Below are 27,893 nucleotides of genomic sequence, written 5' to 3' on the forward strand. Positions count from 1 at the left end.
TGTACAACAAAATTAAAAAATGTCAGCCAGTCAGTGCACCATTCAAACATTTCTAAAAGCTAACGATACATACAAGGTAAAATATTAAAAGATAAACAACTAAAATAAATATCACGAAAATAGCACGCATAAACACCCAACCCTCCATCCTTCTGTCGATTTCACAGTGTACCACAGTCCCTTAGTATGTCTCGCCCCTGCGTTCCTTGGCGGCTACATTTAGTGCTTTTATAGCAGTGGGGTAAAAACTGTTTTTTAGTCTGTTCGTCCTTGTCCTTGTAGATCTGTACCGTCTGCCTGACGGCAACAGTTCAAACAGGGAGTGTCCGGGGTGGGAAATGTCCTTTATGATACTCTGGGATTTTTTGGTGCAGCGGGAACTGTGTAAGTCCTCCAAGGTAAGGAGAGGGCAGCCGACAATCCTCTGGGCGTTGTCAATGGCCCTCTGGAGCGCTTTCCTCTGAGCCGCTGTGCAGCTGGTGTACCACACGCATACACAGTATGTTAGTATGCTCTCAATGGAGCACCAATAAAAGGACAGCAGCAGTCTCTGAGTGATGTTATTCTTCCTGAGCACCCTCAGGAAGTGCAGTCTCTGCTGGACCTTTTTCAGCAGCGCAGTGGTGTTCACGCTTCACGTCAGGTCCTCCTCAATATGGATTCCCAGGAAGCGGAAATCCGCCACCCTCTCCACACAGTCCCCTCTGATAGTCAATGGTACCATGTCCGTTTTATTCTTCCTAAAGTCTATTATTAATTCCTTTGTCTTTAAGGTGTTGAGGAGCAGGTTATTTTCTTCACACCACACTGTCAGCTGCTCCACCTCATCCCGGTAGGCGTACTCGTCCCCCCCGGAGATGAGTCCCACCACCGTAGTGTCATCCGCAAATTTGACAATGGTGTTGCTGTGGTGGGCGGGGGTGCAGTCATGTGTGTAGATGGTGTAGAGCAGGGGGCTCAGTACGCAGCCCTGTGGAGAGCCGGTACTGAGGCTGAGGGCCGTGGATGTATGATGGCCCACTCTGACTCTCTGGCTGCGACCCGACAGGAAGCTATTTATCCACGTACAGGTGGAGTGTGGAAGTCCCAAGTCCCCCAGTTTGTCCATTAAGCCCAACATTACCTTTCCCCAGCCTCAGAGGCTTTCTCTTATTAAATACTCCACATTTAAATATCTCTATTGCAGAAAAGCCCAGGTTATACTTGCATTGCAAGACGAGTGTGTGAAGGGGAGTAGTTTTGGTTAAAGAGTACCAAGAGAACAAAACCATGAACAATGGTTGGGGTTCAGCAGGCAAGTGCGAAAAAAAGAGGCATTCCCACCAGTGTTCACCCAGAGATCTCCACTTTCAAACAAACCAGTCTTCAGCCAATTTGATTCACTCTGTGATAAAGACGCTGATGTGAACAGTAGATACTGCAAAGCCTCTGGGCCCAGGGAACATTCTGGCATCATTATTGAAGACTTGTACTCCATTGTGTGCTGCAAACCATGCTTCTCCAATATTGTTACAATCTACCTGACAATATGGAAAACTACCCAGGTGTGCCCTCTCTAATAAAAAAGGACAAATCCAATTTGCCGATTACCACCCAATCAATCTCAATCTATTCTGTTCATCACCAAAAATGATGTCACCGGTCCATTCTGTGCAACCTGACCAGCTGAGTTCCATCAGCACTTTGTGTTTCCCACAGAATGTTTGCCCTCTGACAGGTGAACCAAATGGGCAGTTTACAAATGCACTTCCAGACAGGCCAAATAAACAGGAGTCAGTGCCAAACCCAACAATATCTTTTTTTACAAACGAGGAACTGCAGATGCAGGTTTATACCAAAGATAGAAACAAAGTCCAAGAGTAATTCAGCAGGTCTGGCAACATGTCTGGAGAAAAAGGCTGGGTGACGTTTCAGGTCGGGACTGATTAAGAGCCTGACCTTCTAAGTCATTCCAGCACTTTGTGTCTATTCAGGAAATTTTTTGCCAGTTAGTAGCCGCGTGTACTCTATCCAGGCAGAGACAGAACAAATCAGGAGAATTACTCTCACCCAATTCTAATTCAGTTATCTCAGGAATATCCAGCATTTTCACTATTGATCGAGCTGGCAACAATGCATGTCAAGTTTAAAACCACTTTTGGTTTACAGGAGGTAGACAAAAATGCTAGAGAAACTCAGCAGGTGCAGAAGCATCTATGGAGCGAAGGAAATAGGCAACGTTTCGGGCCGAAACCCTTCTTCAGACTGATGTGAGGGTTTACAGGACTTTGTTGTGTACTTTATATATGTTTGTGTAGCTTTAATAACAAAATATATAAATTTGATATACGTTTTAACAAAGTTACAGTAAGAAACTCATCAACAGAATGGTGTCTGGATAAGGTTTATTCAATGTTCTAAATTGAATTGCGAGTACAAGTATCTTATTTATAAAATGGAATGAAGACAAATCAGCCAAAGGTATATAATAATTGAGATAAGAGAATACAATGACTGGATATATATTTACAATATAAAGCAACTGCAAACAAGATAGTTAAAACATTATACATTCAAAGAATAATGACATTAGCAATGTATAGAGCAATTAACTACCATTTGGACAAAAAAAACCACAGGAACTTTACACTCGATGAGGTGTTGAAAACCTCAATCCATTTCCATGCAAAACATCCTTTCAGTAAAGAGCTTGGTACAGTCTTTTCAAAAACATAGCTCAAAATCAAACATCTTGAAATAAATGGATGACCCACTATTGCATAAGTTAGTGTGTTGTTATAGTACGTTTTTTTCCCCCAACTTTTCCAAGAGATGGTCCAAAGAGGAAGAAACAATTACTGAACAGTTTCAATTCTTAACTGGAATTTACTCCACAATGACAAAATGTTATCCACCACTAAATCAGTACACACAAGAGCTGTTCAAGTCATTTTAGAGTGTCATCATAAAACACTTCAGGTTTAGGGAGGATTTTTAGGCACCCTCCAATTGCCAGTCTTGTTCCTCATACAACGGAACTAACAAAAGCCCACTTAAGTACTGAATTAAAAAAATGCCTTCAGTTCCCTAAAATATGACAGGTACTATTTTGATACATCAAAATGATACATACATTATAGAAGAGGGAACTAGTTTGATACATCATAGATTGATATAAGTGGGATTTCTTTCAAGGATTAATGACCAAAACTTTGTACTGGAGTTAAAATTCAGTGCATCATGGCAATTGGGCTAAAATACAAACAACTCCCCAATGAGAGATTCTAACTAATGATTTCTTCTCTTTGTGCAAATTCAAAGGTGCTTTAAAGGTAAAAGATCTTATTAAAAATTTCACCTCATTCAATTATTTATCTGTGATTTAACTTGCTGTTTGTATAATGTTCTTCCATTTTATTAAATTAGCCATTATTTATTAGACACAAGAGCCCTACAGTGGCTTTTAGTCGATTGTTTGATCATTACATAACTGAGCCAGACAATGTTTATACTTGTGCAACAGCAGCAGGGACAGTGTTAAGAAGCAAGAAACTCAGTAACTGCTCTTTTTCAATTTAGACATTGAGACTTAAAATGCAGCGCCGCTAGAAGCCGATAACAAAAACAGCAATGCTAGAAACAGTCAGGCAGCATCTGTGGAATGAAAAATGTTTTAGGTCGATAACCCTTTGCCAGTACTGCTGAGTGTTCCTAGGCATTTGTGTTTTTATTTCAGGTATTGGCAGTTCTTAATTTCGCACAAGTGATGCAGCAAGTGGCGGGACCTAAAGGTATTGGTTCAGCCAGATGCCGAGTCCTTTTAGAAATAAATCCTATTTTTTGGAATACTAAGAAATTAAAAACATACACAGATAAATCAATTAGGTGCACATAATAGAATTAATTTACAATCCAAAGTTGCCAAAATAGCACATGGCTCCATTAATCTGGGTTTGTAATCTTGCTCTCGGCAACATAGAATATTTTAACAAAGGTATATATAACTGTTGTAAACACGTTACATATCCTATTCTAGTCCTTGGAAATGTCGAGTTTTAAGAAATATTCAAATAGCCAAGTTCACAATACGGTACCACTTTACAATGCATTATATAAAATTCATAAAATTAAATCCAGACCTTCCTCCAATGAGTCTGAATATTAGCACAGATTAGAGAGGCAAATTGACATATCAAAATAAAGAATTATACCAAGATCAAGTGCAGAAACTGTTTTTTTGATTTTGGATTGACAACCAATCAATAAGTGGAAGTAATCTAGAAAGAGCGAATGGAACAACTGTGTGCATTAATATTACCCATTTAACAGTATAATGACCAGGGTTCTGGGGATAAAAGTAGAGTTTTAAAAATAGTGGCATAAACATCTGTGCATCAATTATGCTTTAAATCTTTGAATAAATAATCAAAAAGATATTAGATAAGGAGGATCTTAAAAGTAAAAAGGTTATTTATTTCTGTAAAATTAGAAAAAGCTCTGTTCCATTCTCACAAAGAAACTGTACTTTAGTTTTTAACAACTGTCAGTCTTCTGTTGTTTTTCTCAAATCTATCAACCGAAACTTTGTGCAAAACCTATGACCACATCTCAACCAGATTGCTACAATTTTGAACGTGATTTTTGCCACAAAGCCACTTTGGTCATTAGTTGTTAAATTTTTGAAATTCTTGATAATTGATCAGAATAGATCAGTTTCTTCAAAGGTTAGTATTTAAACAATGGAAAACTAAACTCTCCCCAACTCTCCTGCGGCTAAACCTGGCTGGGGCAAGGGCTCCAAGCTTGGTGGTCAACCTCTGATGCTATGTCGCACATCTATCTTTCATAAAGTGAATATGAGATTATCTTGTTGTAAGGTTGCACTGTAAAAAACCACATCTCTTTTTTCACATGAGATATCAATAAATGTGCACTCATCAACAGTAGTCAGGACACACTGATCAGGAGCAGGAACCTTAATTGAGACCACTTCCTTCTTGGTGTCCGATCACTAGCCACCTTTCTAAAAACATTGTTGCTACTTTCATAGTATCAGGGCACAAAATTATTCATCATTTTCACCTTAATTTCCCCACACTGTTACACAGTTATTACATTTCTGCCAACTTCACTTTCAACCAATTATATTAAGTCAGACCATCGAACTCACTACACCTCCAAACACAATACAAAAATCAAACTTAATTCATTTGTTAATTCTATGAATAAGAAAGGGACCGAGAACACTGATTCATGCAAATATATATTTTGCAAACTGGCTTTGGACAGGGATTAGCTATTTTTTTAAAGTGCAGATCAAATGTAGATAAACTGCATCTGAAACAAAATTCCTTTCCACTTCTAGGGTTAACAATTAGAAGATTCAATGGGGACCTACATGGTCATATTTTGCAATTTTCTGCATTAAATTAAAAAAAAAACGTTTTCCCTTTGTAGCACATATGGATGCAATTTTATAAAAATTATGAAGTAAACCAGGTTTGATCAATTCATAGCAATTACTGAGAAAAGGGAATTAAAGTAAGCAAATTAAAGCGCATGGTCGCAAGTGTATCACTAAGTAATGCAATATGTGAAAATAAAAATAAACTCAAGTTAATTCTACAGTTTAAAACAAAGTCTAAACTCAGTCAGATGCTTATAAATAGAGTACCTACAACAAGATAGTCACATTACACCAGTCAGCAAAATTCATTGAGCCAGCAGGCAAAATAAACAACAGCTTTTCAAGCCTGAAATGTACAAAATAAACCCATTAACAGATTACAATGCTAGGATTCTGTACATGAACGGAGAAAACTGCTGCACACCACTGCATCTTTCACGGTTGATATTTCATTCAACAGGGCAGGTTTCTACTCATACTTCAAATTTGTTCACAAAACAAAATAATGGATTAGTTCTTTTTCAAAGTTGATAACTTGATTTTATTCATATATACTATATTAGTTCAGATTAAAAGGATTAGTTCGAAAAAGCAGAAGATTGCAAAATTCTCTTACGGAAATATTTAAGTCAGGTGTTATATCTCAACTCAAGAGTCAAGTTTAAAGGGTGAAGTATTCCCCAACCCACCCCCCTTCCCTAACCCTTGACTTGAATCTACATTCTAGTCTGCCACTTCAAATGCAATACTGACTGGATGCTATACAGTTAGTGGTGTTTTTGCTTAGATGATAAAGTAAACCAAGACTTTAACTATCGGTTCTAGTAGACATAAAAATCTTAAAGAAACGGGTAGCATTCTCAATCTTTTATCCAATACTTTCTTTTCTATTTTGCCTAAATGCTTGTCTTTTTTTCCCCGGATTTCTATTTATACATCCCGTTGAGCAAAATTGCCATTCACTTTGATAATAAGAGTAGTAAATCTCCGCCACAAAAAAAATAATCCAATGGTTGTGGCTGTGAAGTGGTTTAGGATAGCAATATAATATGAGAGGACCTACTTTAGTTATCGGGCCAATTAAATTTAATTAGCCACATTTTCTGAAGCTATAAATAGGCGCACAAACAGAAGTTCAAAATCAAAAATCTTTTTTTTTGTAGGCCCACGTTACATTCTAACATAAACTCTCAAAACAATGACGACCATAGGAACAATACATAATTTGCCAAATTGCATTAAAATAAAACCAGGCTTGTGTTTTAGATAGGTTGCAAGATTACATGTTAATGCTAAAAAAACCTGAAAGTGCATTTTCAACAGCACTGATAGTTTTTTCCCTTATTTAATACTTTATCTTATTTAACACTTTCTCTTGTGTAAGTGCTTTAAGCTGATAGGTTCATGAATGCATATACTTATATATATTATTTAGGGAGGGTGAGATAACCAGAAGGTGGGATGTGGGATCTGTAATGAGGATTCACCAGTTCATATAGAATGTGTTTTATGCTGGATGCTTACATGCTGGGCCGAAGACAGTTTACTTTTCTACATGTTGCTCTAAATACAGATAATTCACAAACATGAAATGGGATACACAGAATACAGGCGACTCTCGTGTTTCGCTCCTTTAGACCTTATTAGACCTTACAGAGTTTACAACTCGCTTCCCAAAAAATTGGGATTTATTTTTGGTGCATGCAGATAGCACGGATTCAGGTAACGGAATATTTTGATACAACCCCTTGCTAGGAATGTTAATAACCTTATCCCACCCCCCCTGTATTTAAGGGTCACCTCTATTATGTTGCTGTGCATAAACTAATAGGGTTTACTAGTACGCTGCCATCAATTTCAGTTCTGAGATCAAAGAGAGAATAAATGACATAACTAAATTAATATTTTTCAGTCTCTCCAAATATTTAAACTTTAGATAATTTTGGAATTGCATTAAAATATTCAAAATGTGCATCAAATATTCTATGGAAAAACCCACATTAAAATAATAAGTGGTATGTTTGTTAACTTTTTATAGGCAAGCCTCTGTAATAATCATTCATAAACTATATAGTGTTCTTTTGCCATCTGATTCACCATTGTGGAAGAGCATAATGGGAGATGCAGAAAACACGATTATGGCCCGGTTTCAATATACAGAGCACTAAAAAGCCCTGTAGTTCATCCATGAAACAGAAAGGGAAATCAGCGGGTGAAATCTATTTGTTTCCTAACTCATTCTGTACCAAAACCCAAGCCAAATAAAATTAATTTGTAACCCAATGTTCAAATGTTCTATTATACAAAAAGTGTGTCTTGAACAACTGTCCTGCACACCTTCCTCCCTCGAGGCCATTCTTGAGTACCGTAGGTCCAATTCTCCACTATGAACTGCTTTACTTCCTCTACTTGCATATGGAAAACATTATTCTGCTTGAATATTGCAAAGTTGACCTCAAATGTTATACCATCAAGTGAGTTTTTCTGCTGATGCACTGTGCCCAAGAGCGTAGGAGGCCGACTGCGTTGTTACTAAATGCATCATAAAATGTGATTTTTTTAAAAAAACATGCAGATTTTTTTTGGTATTCAATAGTGTCATTTGCCAAAGCAAGAAAAAGCTTCCCAAAATCCAATGCCATTTTAGTGTTAATATGCACCAAATCTGTGACATCAGTTCTACACAACTCACTGATGTACAAGATGAGCATTAGATCCTGTATACATAAAAGAACACTTCACTTTGCATTTTCTTTAAACATGGAAATCTCAAATACATATAATTCACCTTTGCATCTGCATTTAACTTTCCCAATTTCTTCCAGGGCTTGATCACAGTGCTGGAGTAACTCAGCAGGACAATTTCCTCCAGGGCTTGGATCACTGCTTTGTCGTTTTATTCATAAACAATTTTTACAAGAAATAGATCTCCAGACCCATGCAGGTTAGTGCTGATCGACCCAATATCTGGTTACTGTGCATTGATGAGCGCACATCTTTTTGTTGCCTCCAGTTCATAACAAATGCAGATCAACACATTTTAACACAAGTCATTTTTATACATGTTACCACAATTGATTGTCGCATTTCAAACTTCAACTGTTCCATTCTATAAATTTCAACCTTACAATGGGATAATAGTTACTGTCCAATTGAGTAGAGATAAAGTCTCTGAACCCTACTCTTCATTGGGATTGCATTTAGATGCTAGGTGCATATATACTGGCTCCTGAGAGTGTCGCAAATTAAATTAGCCTCTTGCATGTATTTCTCTAAATTGAACGTTGTTCTGTCATTCCTTGCCGGAGTTAAGCGCATTTCAAGGACGTGTGGATTTAATGAATTTTCATTTCATTATGGTTCGTTGTGTCGGTGAATTCACACAATTGTTTCACTGGAATCTTTCCTCACAAGCTTTGAAGAGAGGAGAGAGTGTTGAGTGATATTCCTATGGTCTGCAGTCACCAGTTGGACTTTTTGGTTTGTCCTTCGCCATTCTGAGTAAAGCTGGCAATGGTAGCGGAATGAAACCTTTGGACAAAAATCAACATGTATCAATCTCACAAATATCGCTTTTGTTTCCCTTTCATGCTCCACTACTCTCCATAGCCTGCACGTTTTCTTTGCAGACACTTCTGCTTTGTATTCCTAGTGCAAATCAGACATTTAGAAATGGTGCACAGACCATGGTTACATCCGTAGGATATTAACAAATATCCCCAAACTCTACCCCTGCTACATTAACGACTGCATTGGTGCTACCTCCTGCACTTATGCAGAACTCACTCACCACTAATTTCTATCATGCACTCAAATTCACTTGGACCATCTCCGACATCTCCCTAACATTTCTAGATCTCACCGTTTCTATCACAGGAAAAATACTATTGACCAACAAACCTACTACTACAAACCTACTGACTCCCATAGCTATCTTGACTACACTTCTTCCCACCCTGCTTCCTGTAAAGTCTCTATCCCCCATCTACCAATTCCTCCGTCTACGCCGCGTCTACGCCCAGGATGAAGTGTTCCATACCAGGTCATCCGAGATGTCCTCATTCTTCAGGGAATGGGGATCCCCTCTTCCATTATAGATGAGGCTCTCACTAGGGTCTCCTCGATATCCCGCAGCTCCGCTCTTACTCTCTCTCCCCCCCCCCCCCATTCGTAACAAGGACAGAATCTGAGGAAAGACATTCTTGCCATAGAGGGAGTACAGAGAAGGTTCACCAGACTGATTCCTGGGATGGCAGGACTTTCATATGAAGAAAGACTGGATAGACTTGGCTTGTACACGCTAGAATTTAGAAGATTAAGGGGGGATCTTATAGAAACTTACAAAATTCTTAAGGGGTTGGACAGGGTAGATGCAGGAAGATTATTCCCGATGTTGGGGAAGTCCAGAACTAGGGGTCACAGTTTAAGGATAAGAGGACCGAGATGAGAAAATCATTTTTTTTATGCAGAGAGTGGTGAATCTGTGTAATTCTCTGCCACAGAAGGTAGTTGAGGCCAGTTCATTGGCTATATTTAAGAGGGAGTTAGATGTGGCCCTTGTGGCTAAAGGGATCAGGGGGTATGGAGGGAAGGCAGGGATGGGATACGGAGTTGGATGATCAGCCATGATCATATTGAATGGTGGTGCAGGCTCGAAGGGCCGAATGGCCTACTCCTGCACCTATTTGCTATGTTTCTATGTCCCCCATGTCCTCACCTTCCACCCCATCAGCCGTCGCATACAGCATATAATCCTCCAACATTTTCACCACCTCCAACGGGATCCCACTACTGGCCACATCTTCCCATCGCCACCCCTTTCTGCTTTCCGCAGAGATCGTTCCCTTCCGAAACTCCCTGGTCAACTCATCCCTTCCCACCCAAACCACCCCCTCCCCAGGTACTTTCCCCTGCAACCGCAGGAGATGAAACACCTACCCCTTTACCTTCCCCCCTCGATTCCATCCAAGCACCCAAACAGTCTTCCCAGGTGAGGCAGAGGTTCACTTGCACCTCCTCCAGCCTCATCTACTGTATCCGCTGTTCCAGGTGTCAACTTCTCTACATCGGTGAGACCAAGCGCAGGCTCGGCATTCGTTGCACTGAACCCCTCCGCTCAGTCCGTCTTCATCAACCTGATCTCCCGGTGGCTCAGCACTTCAACTCCCCCTACCATTCCCAAACTAAACTTTCTGCCCTGGGCCTCCTCCATTGTTAGAGTGAGGCCCAGCGCAAATTGGAGGAACAGCACCTTATATTTCGCATGGGTAGTTTACACCCCAGCAGTATGAACATTGACTTCTCCAACTTCAGATAACCCTTGCTTTCTCTTCCCCTTCCCAGTTCTCCCACTGGTCTTACTGTCTCCGACTACATTCTATCTTTGTCCCGCCCACTCCCCTGACTTCAGTCTGAAGAAGGGTCTCGACCCGAAACGTCACCCATTCCTTCTCTCCAGAGCTGCCTCACCCGCTGAGTTACTCCAGCATTTTGTGTCTACCTTCAATTTAAACCAGCATCTGCAGTTCTTTCTTACACATGGTTATGCCCGTGATTGTCGACAAGATTAACCCGATTAATTTTATAATTAAAATTTTTGTTTGAATCAATCCATCAAAGGATGCACTTCGAAGTTTGTCTGTGCTGATCTAGATCCATTAGGTGAACATACAAAAATAAATTAGAGATGCTGGAAATCTAAAATAAGAATAAAATGTTGGAAATTCTTTCCTGATCAGACAGCATCTGAGGATGAAGCAGTGTTAACATTTCAGGTCAATGACCTTTCATTACTTTTCCACGGGTGCTGCCTGATCCACCGAGTATTTTCAGCACTTATCAGTCCGTGTCTGTCAATGTATTTTATGAGTCTCATTAACTATGCACCTTGCTCTCAAGAGTCACCTCGGCAATTTAGAATTCTCATTTAATTTATAGAATTCAGAAGGGATCATGCCATTAATCCTCACTATCGCAACTATAATTTTATTTTTCCCCTCCCCAAAAATTATGAAAATCGCTGATTAGGCTTGAAGTGGTGACCCAAGCTAGATTTTCCAAGTAAACATACTGAAAATAAAGCCGATTCAAGATATAAATTGCTCGTTGAACCGGGTCTACTGCTGCATGGTGTCATCTTGATTTTCAGATTTCTTCCAGCATATTTCCCAGCTTTCCATCAGATCATTCAGAGACAAATGACCACAGAACGCTTGATCTGACCACAGAGCTGGTGATCTAAGGTCTCCCTGGACTCAGTGGGCTGAAGGGCCCATTTCCATACATTATCTTTCAACGTAGAGGGTAGTGGTCAAGGGTGTTTTTTACTAAATGGATTCTGTAACCAAGAATGCACCACAGGGATCAGTGCTGGGATAATTGTTGTTTTATCATTAATTTACACAACTTGGATGAGAATGTAGGTAGGCTACTTACTAACTCTGCTGATGACACAAAAATTGGTAGAGTGATAGACAGCAAAGGCATCTGTGAAAGGATGCAGAGGTAGAAAGATCAGTTGGAAAGTTGGGCAGAGTTGTGACAGGTGTGACTTGTCAGGTTATGCAGTTTGGAACGTCAGATACGAACAGGACAACTATATAGTAAACAGCTGGTACTTCAGGAGTGTTGGTTTACAGAGGGAACTTGGGATGCAAGCTCAGAGCCCTCTGAAAATGGCGACTCAGATGGACAGGGCATTTGGCATAGTTAGTCCTTGTAGGCCAAAATACTGACTTGGGATGTCATTTTTAGAGTTTCACAAAACATTAGTCAGGCTGCACGGAGTATTGTGTACAGTTCTGGCTGCCACACTACGGAAAGGATGTCTGGATAGAAGGAATGGGTGACGTTTCGGGCCGAGACCCTTCTTCAGACTTCAGTCCTTCTATCCAGAGATGCTGCCTGTCCTGCTGAGTTACTCCGGCATTTTGTTTCTATCTTCAGTGTAAACCAATATCTGCAGTTCCTTTCTACACAGGAAGTAAGTGGTAGCATTAGAAAAAATGCAAAAGTGATTCACCAGGATGTTACCTAGAATTACAAGCAGCGACAGATAGGCTGGGTTTATTCTCAATGGAATATAATAAGTCAACATGGACAAGTTGGGCTAATGGGCCAATCTCTGTGCTGTACAACTCGATGGCTCTAAAGAGACTTATATTCTGTCCAACCATTTGGTATTTTTATAGGACACTGCATTTTGAAATGCTGAATTTTTGCAACTGGAATTTATTCTTTAAAAGATTTCCTGTTGATTCACTCACTAAAATGTGGTACATGGGAAAGGAAAACAGACTTAAAAATATAAACAAAAATGGGCATTAAGTTCAGTAAGAATTATGTTAAAATAATGAATGAATGATAGTTTATGAATGATACTTCATAATCATAGAAAATAGGTACAGGAGTAGGCCATTTGGCCCTTCGAGCCTGCACCACCATTCAATATGATCATGGCAGATCCTCCAACTCAGTATCCTGTACCTGCCTTCTCTCCATACCCTCTGATCCCTTTAGCCACAAGGGCCACATCTGACTCCCTTTTAAATATAGCCAATGAACTGGTCTCGACTACCTTCTGTCACAGAGAGTTCCAGAGATTCACCACTCTCTGTGTGAAAAATGTTTTTCTCATCTCGGTCCTAAAGGATTTCCCCTTTATCTTTAAACTGTGACCCCTTGTCCTGGACTTCCCCAACATCGGGAACAATCTTCCTGCATCTAGCCTGTCCAACCCCTTAAGAATTTTAGGTTGAGTATTTTGAATAAACACACAAAGCTGAGAAAGGGAGAAATTATTTCCTCTAACCTGGCAGGAGTCTAAAGATTAAAGCGGGTGAAATGAAGCGAGCTACTGTGGAATGACTCAGAAATGTTTCACCTTATCTAACTCCTGCTTACCAGTGTCCACAGGACATAGATGGTAAAAAGTGCCACAGTGAGTGCAATAAGGCCAACTGCCTCTAGGCGGCTGTTGAATTGTAGATGATCCTGTGCCCCTCGCAAGCAGAGCCAGCCAGAGATTGCTGCCAACGGAGTGATGAACAGAAAGCAAATCATGTCACAAAATAATGTCCTCTTCTCATTCCTTGGACCTGGATCTCTCAGCCACTGAAAAACACAAGAAAACCATTACCTGTCAAATATGGGTAAACCCAAGTCACATACAAAATTTTTGGTTTGTTAGGCACCTTTCATAGAAACATAGAAAATAGGTGCAGGAGTAGGTAATTCGGCCCTTCGAGCCAGCACCACCATTCAATATGATCATGGCTGGTCATCCAAAATCAGTACCCAATTCCTACTTTTCCCCCCATATCCCTTTAACCCCAAGAGCTAAATCTAACTCTCTGTTGAAAACATCCAGTGAATTGGCCCCAATGCCTTCTGTAGGAGAGAATTCCACAGATTCACACCTCTTCGGTCATTACTGACGGCAAAAGCATTTATTTTAAATTTATTTATTTTTTTAAAAGCTCTTGGGTAATAATTAGGATGGATGAAGGAAAGCTTCAATGGGCGTTCCGAAAGAAAAACATAAATCTGTTGTTTATGAGTTAATGATTTTGCCATGGGTAAGTAGCTGAAGAAGCCTTCTTTGAAATATCTTAAAACTTGTATTACTGATAGCAGGTACACAAAAATGCTGGAGAAACTCAACGGGTGCAGCAGCATCTATGGAGCGAAGGAAATAGGTGACGTTTCGGGCCGAAACCCTTCTTCAGACTTCAGCCCGAAACGTCACCTATTTCCTTCGCTCCATAGATGGTGCTGCACCCGCTGAGTTTCTCCAGCATTTTTGTGTACCTTCGATCTTCCAGCATCTGCAGTTCCTTCTTGAACATTACTGATAGCAGTCTGCTTTCAATTAACACAATTCCTTTTGAGCATCGTAGACACATATCTGAAACATGCATTTCAAGAGGACCGAGTAATTTTTCAGTGGTTTAGACAATGTAGTCAAAGTCAAAGAAAGTATCCTTTATTGTAAGGAGGAGATAAATGATAGAATTTCAACTTGTCCATGAAACACCCTTGCACCATTTTATTTAAATGTAATGCATACAGATTGGTGTTGTGGACTTATAAAAATTCCTCCACCTCAAGTAGTATTGTTGGAGTAGACTATACATTGGTCCTTTCTCTTTTAGTTTAGTTTATGGTCACGTGTGCTGAGGTACAGTGAAAAGCTTGTGTTGTATGCTATCTAGTCAGCAGAAAGATTATACATGCAATTGAGCCATTTACAGTGTACAGATACATAAGGGAATAACGATTAGTACAAGGTAAAGCCAACAAAGTCCGATCAAGAATAGTCTGATGATCACCAAAGAGGTAGATAGTAGTTCAGCACTGCTCTCTGGTTGTGGTACGATGATACAGTTTGCATCCAAACAAGATAATTAAATCATCACCTCTAAACTGAGACCTTGCTAATTGCGTTTAATGAGTGGGGAAAGTGTTAAACCACTGCCCTACCTGCTACCATCATTTTTATTTAGTCCTTTCAAGTCTGATATACTTCCTAAAACCTCTCAAAAATGTAATGTACAATCAAATTTGAATCTGCAGTAAAATCAGCAATAAAAACATTTGAAATGTTGGTACAATAATGCATCATATTATCATTTTCCTACACCTACCTCCCTCAAAGGTCTAGGCTTACGCTCAATCAGAAACTCAGTCTGGCACAGTTCACAGTAGCTGGTATTAGAAGATGAGAGCCATCGTTCCAGGCAGGTTTTGTGAACGGCTCCGAGTGTTCCCGTGCACCCACAAGGTGACAGTAAACATTCCAGGTTGTTGCCCTCATGACATATCCGGCAAATTGGTCCATCACTGAAAGTAAACAGATACATTGCGCTAAGACCTGCTGCATTGCATGCTTTTTATTAAGGCAATTTGTCTTCTAATGCACAAGTGGCAGTAATGTACAAAAGAGTTAAGCAAGGGGCTTACAGCAGGTGGTGAAGCGGTAGAGTTGCTGCCTTACAGCACCAGAGACCCGTCTTTGATCGTGACTGGGGATGCTGTCTGTACAATAGTTTGTACGTTCTCCCCGTGACCACATGGGCTTTCACCGGGTGCTCCGGTTTCCTCCCATACTCCAAAGATGTACAGCTATATAGGTTCATTGGCTTTGGTAAGAACGGTAAATTGTCCCTAGTGTGTAGGATAGTGTTGGTGATCACTGGGTTTACTCTGGGAGCTCTGGTCCCACACTCCAAAGACGTACAGGTTTTCAGGCTAATTGGCTAGTGTGTAGGATAGTGTTAGTGTACGGGGTGATCACTGATGGGCCGGTGGGCCGAAGGGCCTGTTTCCACACTGTATTTCTAAACTAAAATATAAAATACCTAATACCTGAAACATTCCCATTGTAATGAAAGGTTTTGAACCTCAATATTCACCATTTGTATTCCTTTAATGCTGCCCGACTTGCAGAGTGATTCCAGACTTTTAGCTTTTACTGGACCAAGTGGGACCCGTTGGGACCCGTTACCCCAACGCAACCAGATTCCACCACTTACCTGTTCCCCCAACGCAATATTCCACCACTTACCCATAGCCTGGTCCCGCAACGCAACCCATCAATGGTGGATTAGACTCAGTGGAATGAATGGCCTCCTCCGTGCCGTCACTACTAAATTACCCGTTGAATTTTCAGTAGTGGCTTTTAGTTTAGTTTAGTGATTAGGCACGGAAACTGGCCCTTGGGCCCACCAAGTCCGCGCCAACCAGTGATCACCCCATAACATTATAGAAAACATAGAAAATAGGTGCAGGAGTGGGCCATTCGAGCCTGCACCGCCATTCAATATGATCATGGCTGATCATCCAACTCAGTATCCTGTACCTGCCTTCTCTCCATCCCTTTAGCCACAAGGGCCACATCTAACTCACTCTTAAATACAGCCAATGAACAGGCCTCAACTACCTTCTGTGGCAGAGAGTTCCAGAGATTCACCACTCTGTGTGAAAAATGTTTTTCTCATCTCGGTCCTAAAGGATTTCCCCTCTATCCTCAAACTGTGACCCCTTGTCCTGGACTTCCCCAACATCGGGAACAATCTTCCTGCATCTAGCCTGTCCAACCCCTTAAGAATTTTATAAGTTCTGTATCCTACACACTAACCAACTAGCCTGCAAACCTGTACGTCTTTGGAGTGTGGGAGGAAATCGGAGCTCCCAGAGAAAACCCACATGGTCACGGGGAGAACGTACAAACTCTGTACAGACAGCATCCATAGTCAGGATCAAACTCGGGACTCTGGCGCTGTGAGGCAGCAACTTTACCGCTGCGCCACAATGCTGCCTGTTACACTTTTAATTATAAAAGTGATACAGTTGTTAAATTTGAGTGTGAACGGTTGATTCCCCACTCTATTCAGGGCTCAGTATGAGCTGCAGCAAGTTTGTACAAGCCAAAAGAAATTCATGACATTTTCATAACATTATGCTGTTTAATACTAAACACCTCCCCCCACTAGCCAGCTACAAAATGCACCCGATGGAGACTGAGCCAGTGCCTGTCCAGCGCTTTAATTGGAATGATAACTTCTTAACACACAAATTTTGGTCTTGTTTTACTTACAAAAAAAAACGTGCCTTCTGCAAGGACTCCATTCCATTCTCTCAGTTCTACTCTCTCCATTGTATTTGATCCAACAATGAGGCTTTCCACAAGGGGCCTCTGTAATGTCTTTTTTCCCCCCAAACATCGCTTCCCCCTCAGCCATTGTGCACGGAGGCATTGACCTTATCTTATCTATTTCCTGCCTGTCCTCTCACCCACTGTTCTTATCGTCTTCTGTATTCAACAGAACATCCTTTGTAATTTGTCAGCTCCAACAAAGATTCCTCCACCAGACACATCTTCCTCTCCTGGCCTCTTTTGGCATTTTAATGGAACTGTTGCTTTTGCCACTTTTTGGTACATTATTATCTCCATCAATCACTCCATGTCCAACTGCATTTTCCCCATGCAACCACAGGAGATACAATGCCTGTTCTTTCACCTCCTTCATTCCCGCCATTCAGGCACCCTCAAAGTCTTGTCAGATAAAACAAGTTATTCATTAGTTATTCCACTATTCTAGTGTACCTCTAACTCTTTTTTTTCTTCTACTGAAGATAGACACAAAAACCTGGAGTAACTCAGTGGACCAGGCAGTATCTCTGGAGAAAAGGAATAGATTTCGGGTGAAGGCCCTTCTTCAGATTCGGTTCCAAAGAAGGATCTTCAATTTGAAACTTACCTCTATTTTTCCCTTCCACAGACACTGCCTGACCTGCTGAGAGTTTCCAGCATGTTTTGTTTTTATAGCACAGTTATCGGTTTGCCATAAAATCTCAGCAGGCATATTGATGTAAACTGCAGAGAAAGATGTTCCAGGCAGCAAAGGACAATAACTATGATATCGATAATGCTGCTTCTGTCATGCCTTGAAATGGCAAGAACAAACAGAAATACACTCCCGTTTACTGGCGGCTCACTATCACTTACCTTTGTGTCCCGAGGGCCTTCACGACACTTGACAGGAGACGGCCATTTTTTGCTGTCACTTGCGTGATGTACTGAGGCCGACCAGCATCAGCTGGTGCTACCGTCTTGGAAAAGGCAGAGGTGGCGGTACAATCACAGAGAGATCCAGGGAGATGACAGCAGTCACCTGTTGTCATGGCAACGAGTTAATACTACCAGCGACACAGACTCCCACATTCATGCGTCTGAAAAACAAAAATTGAAAATTGATTGAAGCCACATGCTTCTTACCCCAATCACAAACGGCGTTAGCATTAATAGCGCAAACTTCAATAACAGGTCATCATTACCATTATAAAAATGAAAAGGAATCTCTTGGAACATCCATATTGGCCCTGTTGGTTTGAGAGTCTTTTGAGCCCTCCATCTGAGAAAGAGTAATCGTGTGGCTATTAGAGGCAGAACCACACAAGATAAAACAACTTTTATTTGGAAATACCCTTGGAAATGACTTGACTTCCTTAATGCTGACTAGAGTAGAGGAGAATGCTGTCAACGCATTATTAGATTGGAGTTTTCAATCCTGTCTTATTACTGGGTGGCACAGCAGTAAAGTTGCTGCATTTTACACCATAGACCCAGGTTTGATCCTGCCTACTGACGCTCTCTGTACTGAGTATGCACATTCTCTTTGTGACAACACGGGTTTTCTCCAGGTTCCCAAGTTTCCTCCCACATTCTAAAGATGTGTGGGCTTGCACAGTAAATGAATTGACTTGACTTGACTTCTGTAAATTGTCCCTAGAGTGTAGGATAGAACTAGTGTACTAGTTGGTCGGCATGGACTTGGTGGGCCAAAGAGCCTGTTTCCACTCTGTATCTCTAAAGTAAACTCTGTGTAATCATTAATAAGTCAAAGACTAAATTCCTTTCTCGGACATATGTTCCACTCCACATAACACACTCCCCCACCTACTCACCTGTTCTCATCCTGAGCAACTCCTCTTTTGATTTCTCTCACTTTCTACACTACATTTGCACCAAATTTGTCTACTGTCAAAGGTCAAGCACACCATTCTATTTCTCTCATTCCATTCAATAGCTTTGTTTACCGATATATTAACTGGCAATGATTGGTATCTTTGAAGACGATGAGTTTGCCCCACACACTTATCCATCTCCTATATTATATTTGTACAGTACACTTACCTTGTCCAGCCTTGAAACCATGTCAAACTCTAGTTCATATTAACAGTACTAAATGTCATTTTAGAATTCAGTTGATTACCTTTCCTTCAGCACATTATAGACGATAGACAATAGGTGCAGGAGTAGGCCATTCAGCCCTTCGAGCCAGCACCACCATTCAATATGATCATGGATGATCCTCCACAATCAGTACCACATTCCTGCCTTTTCACCATATCCCCCGACTCCGCCAGCTTTAAGAGCTCTATCTAACTCTTTTTGAAAGTATCCAGAGAATTGGCCTCCACTGCCTTCCGAGTCCAATTTATCTGCTATAAAGGCAAATATAAAATTGACACTGATGGAAAGTTAAATTTCAACAATCTTCTAAAATTGATCAGATTAAACAAGAGTTCAATACGGGTAATGCAATATTATTAGGAGAATGAAAGGTTTTAACATGGTTATATTCTGAAACACTAACGTGGCAAGAGTATTAAAATGCACAAGAATTATTCTAGAAAAATGTGTCAAAAATCACCGAGGAACAACTATTTTAGATCTTGTCCTGTGTAGCAAGACAGGGTTAATAAATCATGTTAAAAGATCATTTTAAAATAAACAATCAGAATTTCACAGAGTGTCATAAAGTTTCAAGAGCATTGTTACTGGGTCTTAAATTAAAACATTTAAATAGGAGCAAGACGACCGAGGTGAATTAGAATAAAAGGCAGGACTCCAATAATTACATTAAAAAATTAATCATAAACTGGAGACTAGACTTCTGTTTCAATTGCGTGTATGTAAGTTTTATGCATACAAGTTGCTCCAGTTTCTATCCACAAGAATGTGGAATTTGGCTTTATTTTTAATTATTTATGGGATATAAGGCACCAGTTACAAGACCTACATTTATTTCCCCTCCTGACAGTGCACTAACTAAATGCCTTGCTAGCCTATTTTGGTCAGCAGTTAAGAGTCAACCGTAATGCTATTGGGTCTGCAACACACGGACCAGGCAGGGGAAGGATGGCCAAAATGTTCTCCCTAGGAGATTAATGAACCAGATGTGTGTTTATACTAATACGCAGCTTTATAATTACTATTACAGATATTGTTTTTTTTTAAATCTAGATTTTATTGAATGAACCGAATTAAATTTCCATGATTGCCATTGTGGGTTTTGAACTCTCGTTCTTCTGATTACTAGCAGAGTACCTTTTTTCAGTTTATAATTTGCCAGAAAATGTATAACTACTAATGAATCCGACTTCATTTCCTTGCCGTATACATATCTGATGCATTACAAATCCTTTTAGGTAATCAGAGAGGCAAACTTTGTATGAGCAACACTGAGGAAGACTGTGATTATCTGTTAGGCATAGGGAACAAATATACATATAGGACACTGATTCTTAAGTCTTTCAGCACAGTGCCTCATGTGGCCTCATGATTGGAAAGTCCACGAATACGTGGCTGATTTAACAATGACTTTAACATCTGTGTAGAGATATACTCCCAGACAGAGGAGGAATGAGACAAGATTGCCAATGATTACTCAATGCCCGAAAATTCCAATCACATTGCAAGTTCCTGCCACCATGAGTCATCCAGAGTTGGAAACATCACACATGTGAAGGAGAAGATGTAATCCTCGTTTTTCAGCTTTACCAAGCAAATTCAGTGACCTTATGCAAAACTCACTAGGTGCTGCTCACTCATAAACGTTTAATGTAACGCTTTTTACTGCACAACGTGCAGAGCAACTCACTCTCACCTGCAACTTTTGCACTCTGCTGCGGCTCACTTTGCAAGGTGGATGTTCATTCTATTACTAATCATCGCAGATTTTTCTCTGGATCTCCACTGCCATTTCAGAATTTTGAAACTCTTTTTAATGAACACAGTAACGCATTGCCTCTACCTCAGTCTACAGGGAAACCACATGAACATGACAATGGTGCAGTTAGTAAGTCTGCTGCTTCATGGTGTCAGAGACTCGGCCTCAATTTTGACTTTGAGTGTTGTCTGTGAGGAGCTTGCAGGTTCTCCCTGCGTGCATGAACATTGAATTTCCCAATTTTGTTAGCCCTTGCTCTCTCCTCCCCTTCCTCAGCCCTCGAGCTGTCTCCTCCTCCTTTTTCCTTCCTTCTCCCCGCCACCCCCTATCAGTCTGAAGAAGGGTTTCGGCCCGAAACGTTGCCCATTTCCTTCGCTCCATAGATGCTGCTGCACCCGCTGAGTTTCTCCAGCATTTTTGTGTACCTCCCTGTGATTATGTTAGTTTTCTCTGGTTCCTCAGGTTCCTGTCACATGCCAAAAGATGGTAGGTTATTTCACCACTGTACCTTGGCCCTAGCATGTGGGAGAGTCTGGGGAGAATGAATGAGTGTGTGGTAAAATGAAACATGGAATTAATGTAGGACGTGGGTAAATGTATGATTAATGGTCAGACGGACTAAGTGGGCAAAAGATCTGGTTCTCTTATGCATGTCTTTATGACTAACCTTTGCTGATCTTTTTCTTTTTAACTGGATATGAAAGCTCTTTCAATCTGCATTTGTGTTTCTTGCAATATTATTGCTGTAATCTACTTCTCCTTTCCTTATCACTTTCATGGTCCACTTTTGCTGAATTCTGAAATTTATGTTCTCAAGTTTATTCCACTTCTTGGAAACAGTGTGACACAATCTTTAACTTTTCTTGTTACGCAGTTGAACCACTTTTTTCAAATAGGCTTGCGCTTTAAAGGATATGTAGTTGTTGCCAACTATGCAAATATTACATAAGTGTTGGCCATTGCTTCTCTACTCTTGCATTTGTTAATGTAAATTTCCTAATCCATCTTCCCCAATGGCATTTTAATTACATAGAACATATAACAGCACATTAATAAGCCCTTCTGCCCATGTCTATGCTGACCATGATATCAAATTTAATTAACCCCATCTAGCTACATATAATCCACATCCCTCCATTCCTTGCACTTTCATATGCATGCCTAAATGCCCATTAAATGTCACTATCATATCTGCTTCCACCACCACAACTGACCAGTAAGTTCCAGGTGTATAAAGTTTATCTACTTCCCCGAGTAAATAAACTTGCCTCATACATCTCTTTTAAACTTTTCCTCTCTCACCTATTAGCCATGCAATCTAGCATTTGACATTTCTACTCTGGGGGGAAAAGGACTGACTATCTACCGTACATCTGCCATAATTTTTTATATCACTTCTCCCCTTGGGCTCCGATGATCCACAGAAAATAATCCAAGTTTGTTCAACCTCTCCTTATAACTAATACTCTCACACCAGGCAACATCTTGGTGAACCACTACTGCACCCTCTCCAAAGCACCACATCCTTCCTGTAACACAACACCAGAATTGCATACAATATTCAAAGTGTGGCTTAACCAACATTTTATACAGCTCCAACTGGGCAAAATAATGAATGTGTCCTTTTTTTTTTTTTTAAGTACAATGCTATATAATCAGATAGTCCATTTACCATTTGATTCCTCAACATACCAACATGGTTTTCTGGATCGGTACAAGTCTACAAATTGTTCTTCACACTGGAGAACACCAGCAGAACAACCCCCCAACCCCAAGGTCGAGATGCCCCATGAATTGAGATCCATTACTCCAATCTAATTATTTGCCATGCATTCAACACTTTAATGTTACTACCTCTGTCAGTTTGGAAATGGCTCCCTGTTGCTTTAGGACTCCAGTACCACAGGATAAGCAACGTGACCCAGACTGTACCGGATAGACTTCTGCTAACTCCAACAAACAATTCGCGCAAAACAGCTGTCTGCTCACATGACATCAATCGAGCCATCTCTCTCCATTGTAGAACAGCAATCTGCTTGTACTGGAGATTGACCTGCAACTGGATTACTGGTCGCAGAGCTATGATGACCTCAAGCCTGTGCTTCCATGGAAGCGAAAACCAAGTACTTTTAGTTTAGAGATACAGCGCGGAATAGGCCTTTCAGTCCACCGCGTCCGTGCCGACCAGCAATCCCCACACACTAGGGACAATTTACAAACTTACCAAAGCTAATTAACCTGAAGGGGCTGTCCCACTGTATGAGCTAATTCAAGAGTTCTCCCTAGTTTCTACTGATTCGAACTCTGAGAATTACGGTAATAGCTGCTCGTAGGTACTCGGGGCTCTCGTGGACATTTTTCAACATGTTAAAAAATCTTCAAGAGTGTTCCTGAGCTTACCGTGTTTCCCGCGTACCTGCCGTTTGCGTTACGAGCCACTAAGAGGCGTCCCGCTAGGTACATTCTATGTGCTTACCACGAGTTTGATTTTATTTTAAACTCGGGAGAGCTCTTGAATTAGCTCGTACAGTGGGACAGCCCCTTAAAAACCCGTAACTCTTTGGAATGTAAGAGGCAACCGGAGCACCCTGGGAAAACCCATGTGGTCAAGGGGAGAACTTACAAACTCCATTCAGACAGCACCTGTAGTCAGGATCGAACCTGGGTCTCTGGCGCTGTAAGGCAGCAACTCTACCTCTGCGCCACCATGCCATCCTTGAGTACGTATATATCTGCTGTAATATCAATGAAGGCTGGCGCACCTCAACTTCAGTGCAAAAATGAAGACCTCCTGCAAGATGTAAAAAGGTTGAATTCTACCATGTCTTTAATAATCATAAATATTTGCTCTGACAGGCTGGAAAATCTCTAAGCATTTCACTGTACAAACCTCCGAACAGTGCCATACATCTCTCCTCGAAAACTACCTTCTGCCTTCATTGTATCCGAGCTGCACTTACCATGGATTGAAGCAATAAGCAGGGTGCCCTTTTGACACCACATCATCCAGAGGCTCATCATTTTTAAGCTCCTGCTGCTCCACAGCATTTATTTCTTATTGTCGTGGTGATCTTCCCTCTAGGGAACCTACAAAGGTAACGCCAAAAAGAAAAGTATATCAATAATAACTATACAAATCCTTTGCAGAAAATGTCCAGCTCATATGCAGAATCATTTAGAGAATTATTTCAAGAATGGAATCAGAGAAGTGGAAGGACAGGAGGATACTTGCATACCACAAATATTGCATATCTTCTCAGGTGATCTTGGTGCATCAGTTTAACACCCAATATCTTTCAGGCAGGTGAGCCTTGCATGTTTGTAGGTTAATTGTCTTGGTAAATGTAAAAATTGTCCATAGTGGGTGTAGGATAGTGTTAATGTGCGGGGATCGCTGGTCGGCGCGGACCCGGTGAGCAGACGGGCCTGTTTCCGTGCTGTATCTCTAAACTAAACTCAACTAAATAGGCAGTGTCTGGGCCCAAGAGGATCCCTACTCTCTGGAGGGATGGGTACCATTTCCTTGCAATCTTGGCTTGCGAGATAAAGTTAGTAAGGTGGACTCCTGGCATGGTTGGCTTACAATAAATATCCAGGTCTTTGAGAGTGTAGGAATATGTATATAGAACATGGAACAGTACAGCACAAGGACGTGACGCCAAGCCTAATTCTTACACATAATCAATATCCTTTCAATCCCTACATTATCCAAAATTTCCTGAAATTCTATCATATCTGCCAAAATCATTAACCAGGCAGCATTTTCCAGGCACTCACCTGCCCTGCACATCTATCTATCTATCTATCTATTATATAAAAGTCAAATCCGTCCGTCCGCCTGCAGTACGGATCCCTTCCTGCCTTTCGATTCGTTCCCGCCGTGCGATGTCACAATGCCCGATGCTCGCGGACGTCCAATCGGAATGGATCCATTTGCATGTACGGCTTTCCGGCCGCGTTTCTTCCTTTGATTCTCCGCAACTCCGAAACCGGACGCAGAATCGCCGACGTCTTTTCCATTTCGGTAGAGATTTCGCTTTTCTTTCTAAGTATCCGCTCCTCATTACATTTCGTCGTGTTTAGGTACACTTTTTTAATCAAATCCTTCACCCCCCCCCCCCACACCACCTCAATCAATATTTCAAAAAGAAACTGGATTCTCGCCCACACAAGCATCACCAGCCCATGGTGATTGTTCCATCGTGTGATGTCACAATGCCCAATGCTCAAATACATTGTTGCCATATTGGGAGTACAGAGAATAGGCTGTGGGCCGAGGAGCTTTATTCAGCAGTTTTGTGACCCAAGTCACCAAACTACATGAAATTGTCACATATTGTGTAAAAATATTTATATAAATCACCCCTGAAACTCGATATGAAGAAGACTTGCACATTTTTATTAAATTAGAGAAAACCGGAAAAATGTCGGGATTACAGAGAAGGTTCTCCAGACTGATTCCTGGGATGTCAGGACTTTCATATGAAGAAAGACTGGATAGACTTGGCTTGTACACGCTAGAATTTAGAAGATTGAGGGGGGATCTTATAGAAAATTCTTAAGGGGTTGGACAGGCTAGATGCAGGAAGATTGTTCCCGATGTTGGGGAAGTCCAGAACAAGGGATCACAGTTTAAGGATAAGGGGGAAATCTTTTAGGACCGAGATGAGGAAAACATTTTTCACACAGAGAATGGTGAATCCCTGGAATTCTCTGCCACAGAAGGTAGTTGAGGCCAGTTCATTGGCTATATTTAAGAGGGAGTTAGATGTGGCCCTTGTGGCTAAAGGGATCAGGGGGTATGGAGAGAAGGCAGTGATGGGATACTGAGTTGGATGATCAGCCATTGATCATATTGAATGGTGGTGCAGGCTCGAAGGGCCGAATGGCCTACTACTGCACTTAATTTCTATGTTTCCTTCTCCTCACCCCTCTCCCTCTCCTCACCCCTCTCCCTCACCCCTCTCCCTCTCTCCCTCACCCCCCCTTCCCTCTCTACCCCACCCCCTTCCCTCTCTCCACCCGCCCCCCCTCCCCCTCTCCTCCTCCTCCTCTCACTCTCACCCCACTCTTTCCCCGTCTCTCCCTCCACCCCTCTCCCCCTCCTCCCCTCCCTCCCCCCCCCCCCCCCATCTCTCTCTCCCATCCCCCTCTCTCACCCCCCTACCCCGCTCTCCTTTCCCTCCCAAATCTGTCATGTTTCCTCCTCCTCCTCTCCTCTCCCTCCCCTCTTCTCTCACCCCCCCCCCCCCCCCACCTGTGAGTTTGGGGGGTGGTTAATTTGAGTGTGATGCCACCCAACGGGTCTGCACTTGGTCTAGTCTCCTTTAAACTTTGCTCCTCTCCCCTTAAAGCCATGCCCTTTAGTATTTGATTTTTCCATTCTGGGAAATAGGTTCTGCCTCTCATAATTGTATCTACTTTATTAGGTCTCCCCGCAACCCCTGGCTTTCCAGAGAAAACAATCCAAGTCTGTCCAAACGTTCCCTGTTGTCAATACTCCCTAATCCAGGCATCATTCTGGTAAACCTCCTCTGCAACCTTTCCAAAGCCTCCACATCCTTCCTGTAATTGGGTAATCAGAACTGCATGTAATACTCCAGATGTGGCCCAACCAAGGTTCTATAAAGCTTCATCATAACTTCCTGACTCTTAAGCTCAATGCTCTGACCTATGAAGGCAAGCATACCAAATCCTTTGTTTACCACTATCTACTTGCTTTGCCACTATCAGAGAGATTTGGACTAGGGCCCTGAGATCCCTCTTTACATCAATGTTGATACAGGTAATGCCATTAATTGTATATATTCTCTTTACATTTGATCTCCCACATGGCAATACCTCAGCTGGAATTAAACTCCATCTGCGATTTCTCTGCCCATTTCTGTAGCCGATCCATATTCTGCTGTATATTTTGACAGCCTTCCTCACAGTCCATGGCCTCAGCATTCTTGGTATCATCTGCACTAATCAATCCAGCCTGGATGTTGTCCTTCCCCCTTATCCCTCTGTCTTCTGTAAGTAAGCCAGTTCTGAATCCATTCAACCATGTCACTGTTAATCCCGTGCATCTTAATCTTCTGGATCAGCCTACCATGGGGGACTTCATTAAATGCCTTACTGAAATCCATGTAGACAACATCCACATTTGTCACCTCCTCAAAAAACTAAATCAAATTAGTGAGACACAACCTGGCGTATGCAAAGCCAAGCCATCCTTAATTGACCTCCTCCGTTCAAATGCGAGTAGATCTAATGTTCAAGAATCTCTGCATATTAGTATTCTCCATGCCAATCTCACTGTCCTCCATGCTGTTTTCCTTGGTGAAAACAGTTACAAAAATACTAATTTAGTGCTTCTCACCTTTCAAAATGGCTGATCACAAACTCTCTGCTCGACTTTTGAAGATCTATGAAAACCAGGGAGGTGGATAAAGAGTGGAGATGGAGCGGGGAAAAAAAAATAGGTGTGTCTCTTAAGTGTGTGTATGAGTGTTATGGAATCTCAGTGAACATAGCGCTGCAAAAGACGACATCGTCTCTTATTAGTGAGCAGCAGCTGTCGAGCACTTAACTTCATAGTATTTCTTTCTGCATTGTTCCATATTTCAATCTGGAATTGAGGTCAACGTGCATCTGGCTGTAGCTTGAGATGCCGTTTGGGCACTCCCAGCAAAAAACACCTCACCTCCTCAATCTCCTCATCTACAATCTTTAGATTGTGAGCAATAAGGGGAGGAAATAGTTCTATAACTAACCTACCTCCCCATATACTTTTGCATAAATGACCCACCCTGTACCTTTTTGTTTGCAGGCTCCTTCAAAGGTTTACGTTCTAATGCCGCAGCTGAGTGACTCAGTGCCAAGAGTTGTGCAAAATCCAATACACCTTTTACTTTGGGTTCACCACTTCTCATAAAAGGAAGAATTTGGAAAAACAAATGTCTCCTCTTTTTTTGCTGAGCCAATAGCCGACATTTAGGAGCAAATGA

At 41.3% G+C, this 27,893-nt stretch overlaps 1 protein-coding gene across 3 annotated transcripts in view; it reads right to left on the reverse strand.

Annotated features, from left to right (window-relative positions):
- Positions 1-2,367: 2,367 nt before the first annotated feature.
- LOC129711022 (E3 ubiquitin-protein ligase MARCHF2-like) overlaps positions 2,368-27,893 on the reverse strand; it is a 37,798-nt gene continuing 12,272 nt past the window's right edge. For 2 of the 3 annotated variants that reach the window (XM_055658369.1, XM_055658371.1), the window contains exons 2-6: positions 23,862-23,988; positions 17,895-18,118; positions 15,031-15,226; positions 13,289-13,498; positions 2,368-8,917 (exon numbers count right to left, since the gene is read on the reverse strand). In XM_055658369.1, coding sequence (XP_055514344.1) covers positions 8,765-8,917; positions 13,289-13,498; positions 15,031-15,226; positions 17,895-18,070 — 735 coding nt within the window. In that variant the 5' untranslated portion in view covers positions 18,071-18,118; positions 23,862-23,988 and the 3' untranslated portion in view covers positions 2,368-8,764. Of the gene's footprint in view, positions 8,918-11,734; positions 11,873-13,288; positions 13,499-15,030; positions 15,227-17,894; positions 18,119-23,861; positions 23,989-27,893 lie in introns of those variants that run through there. The other variant, XM_055658372.1, reaches the window with a different exon arrangement.

The sequence above is a fragment of the Leucoraja erinacea genome, chromosome 29 (genome assembly GCF_028641065.1).
Source record: "Leucoraja erinacea ecotype New England chromosome 29, Leri_hhj_1, whole genome shotgun sequence".
Classification (NCBI taxonomy): Eukaryota; Metazoa; Chordata; class Chondrichthyes; order Rajiformes; family Rajidae; genus Leucoraja; species Leucoraja erinaceus.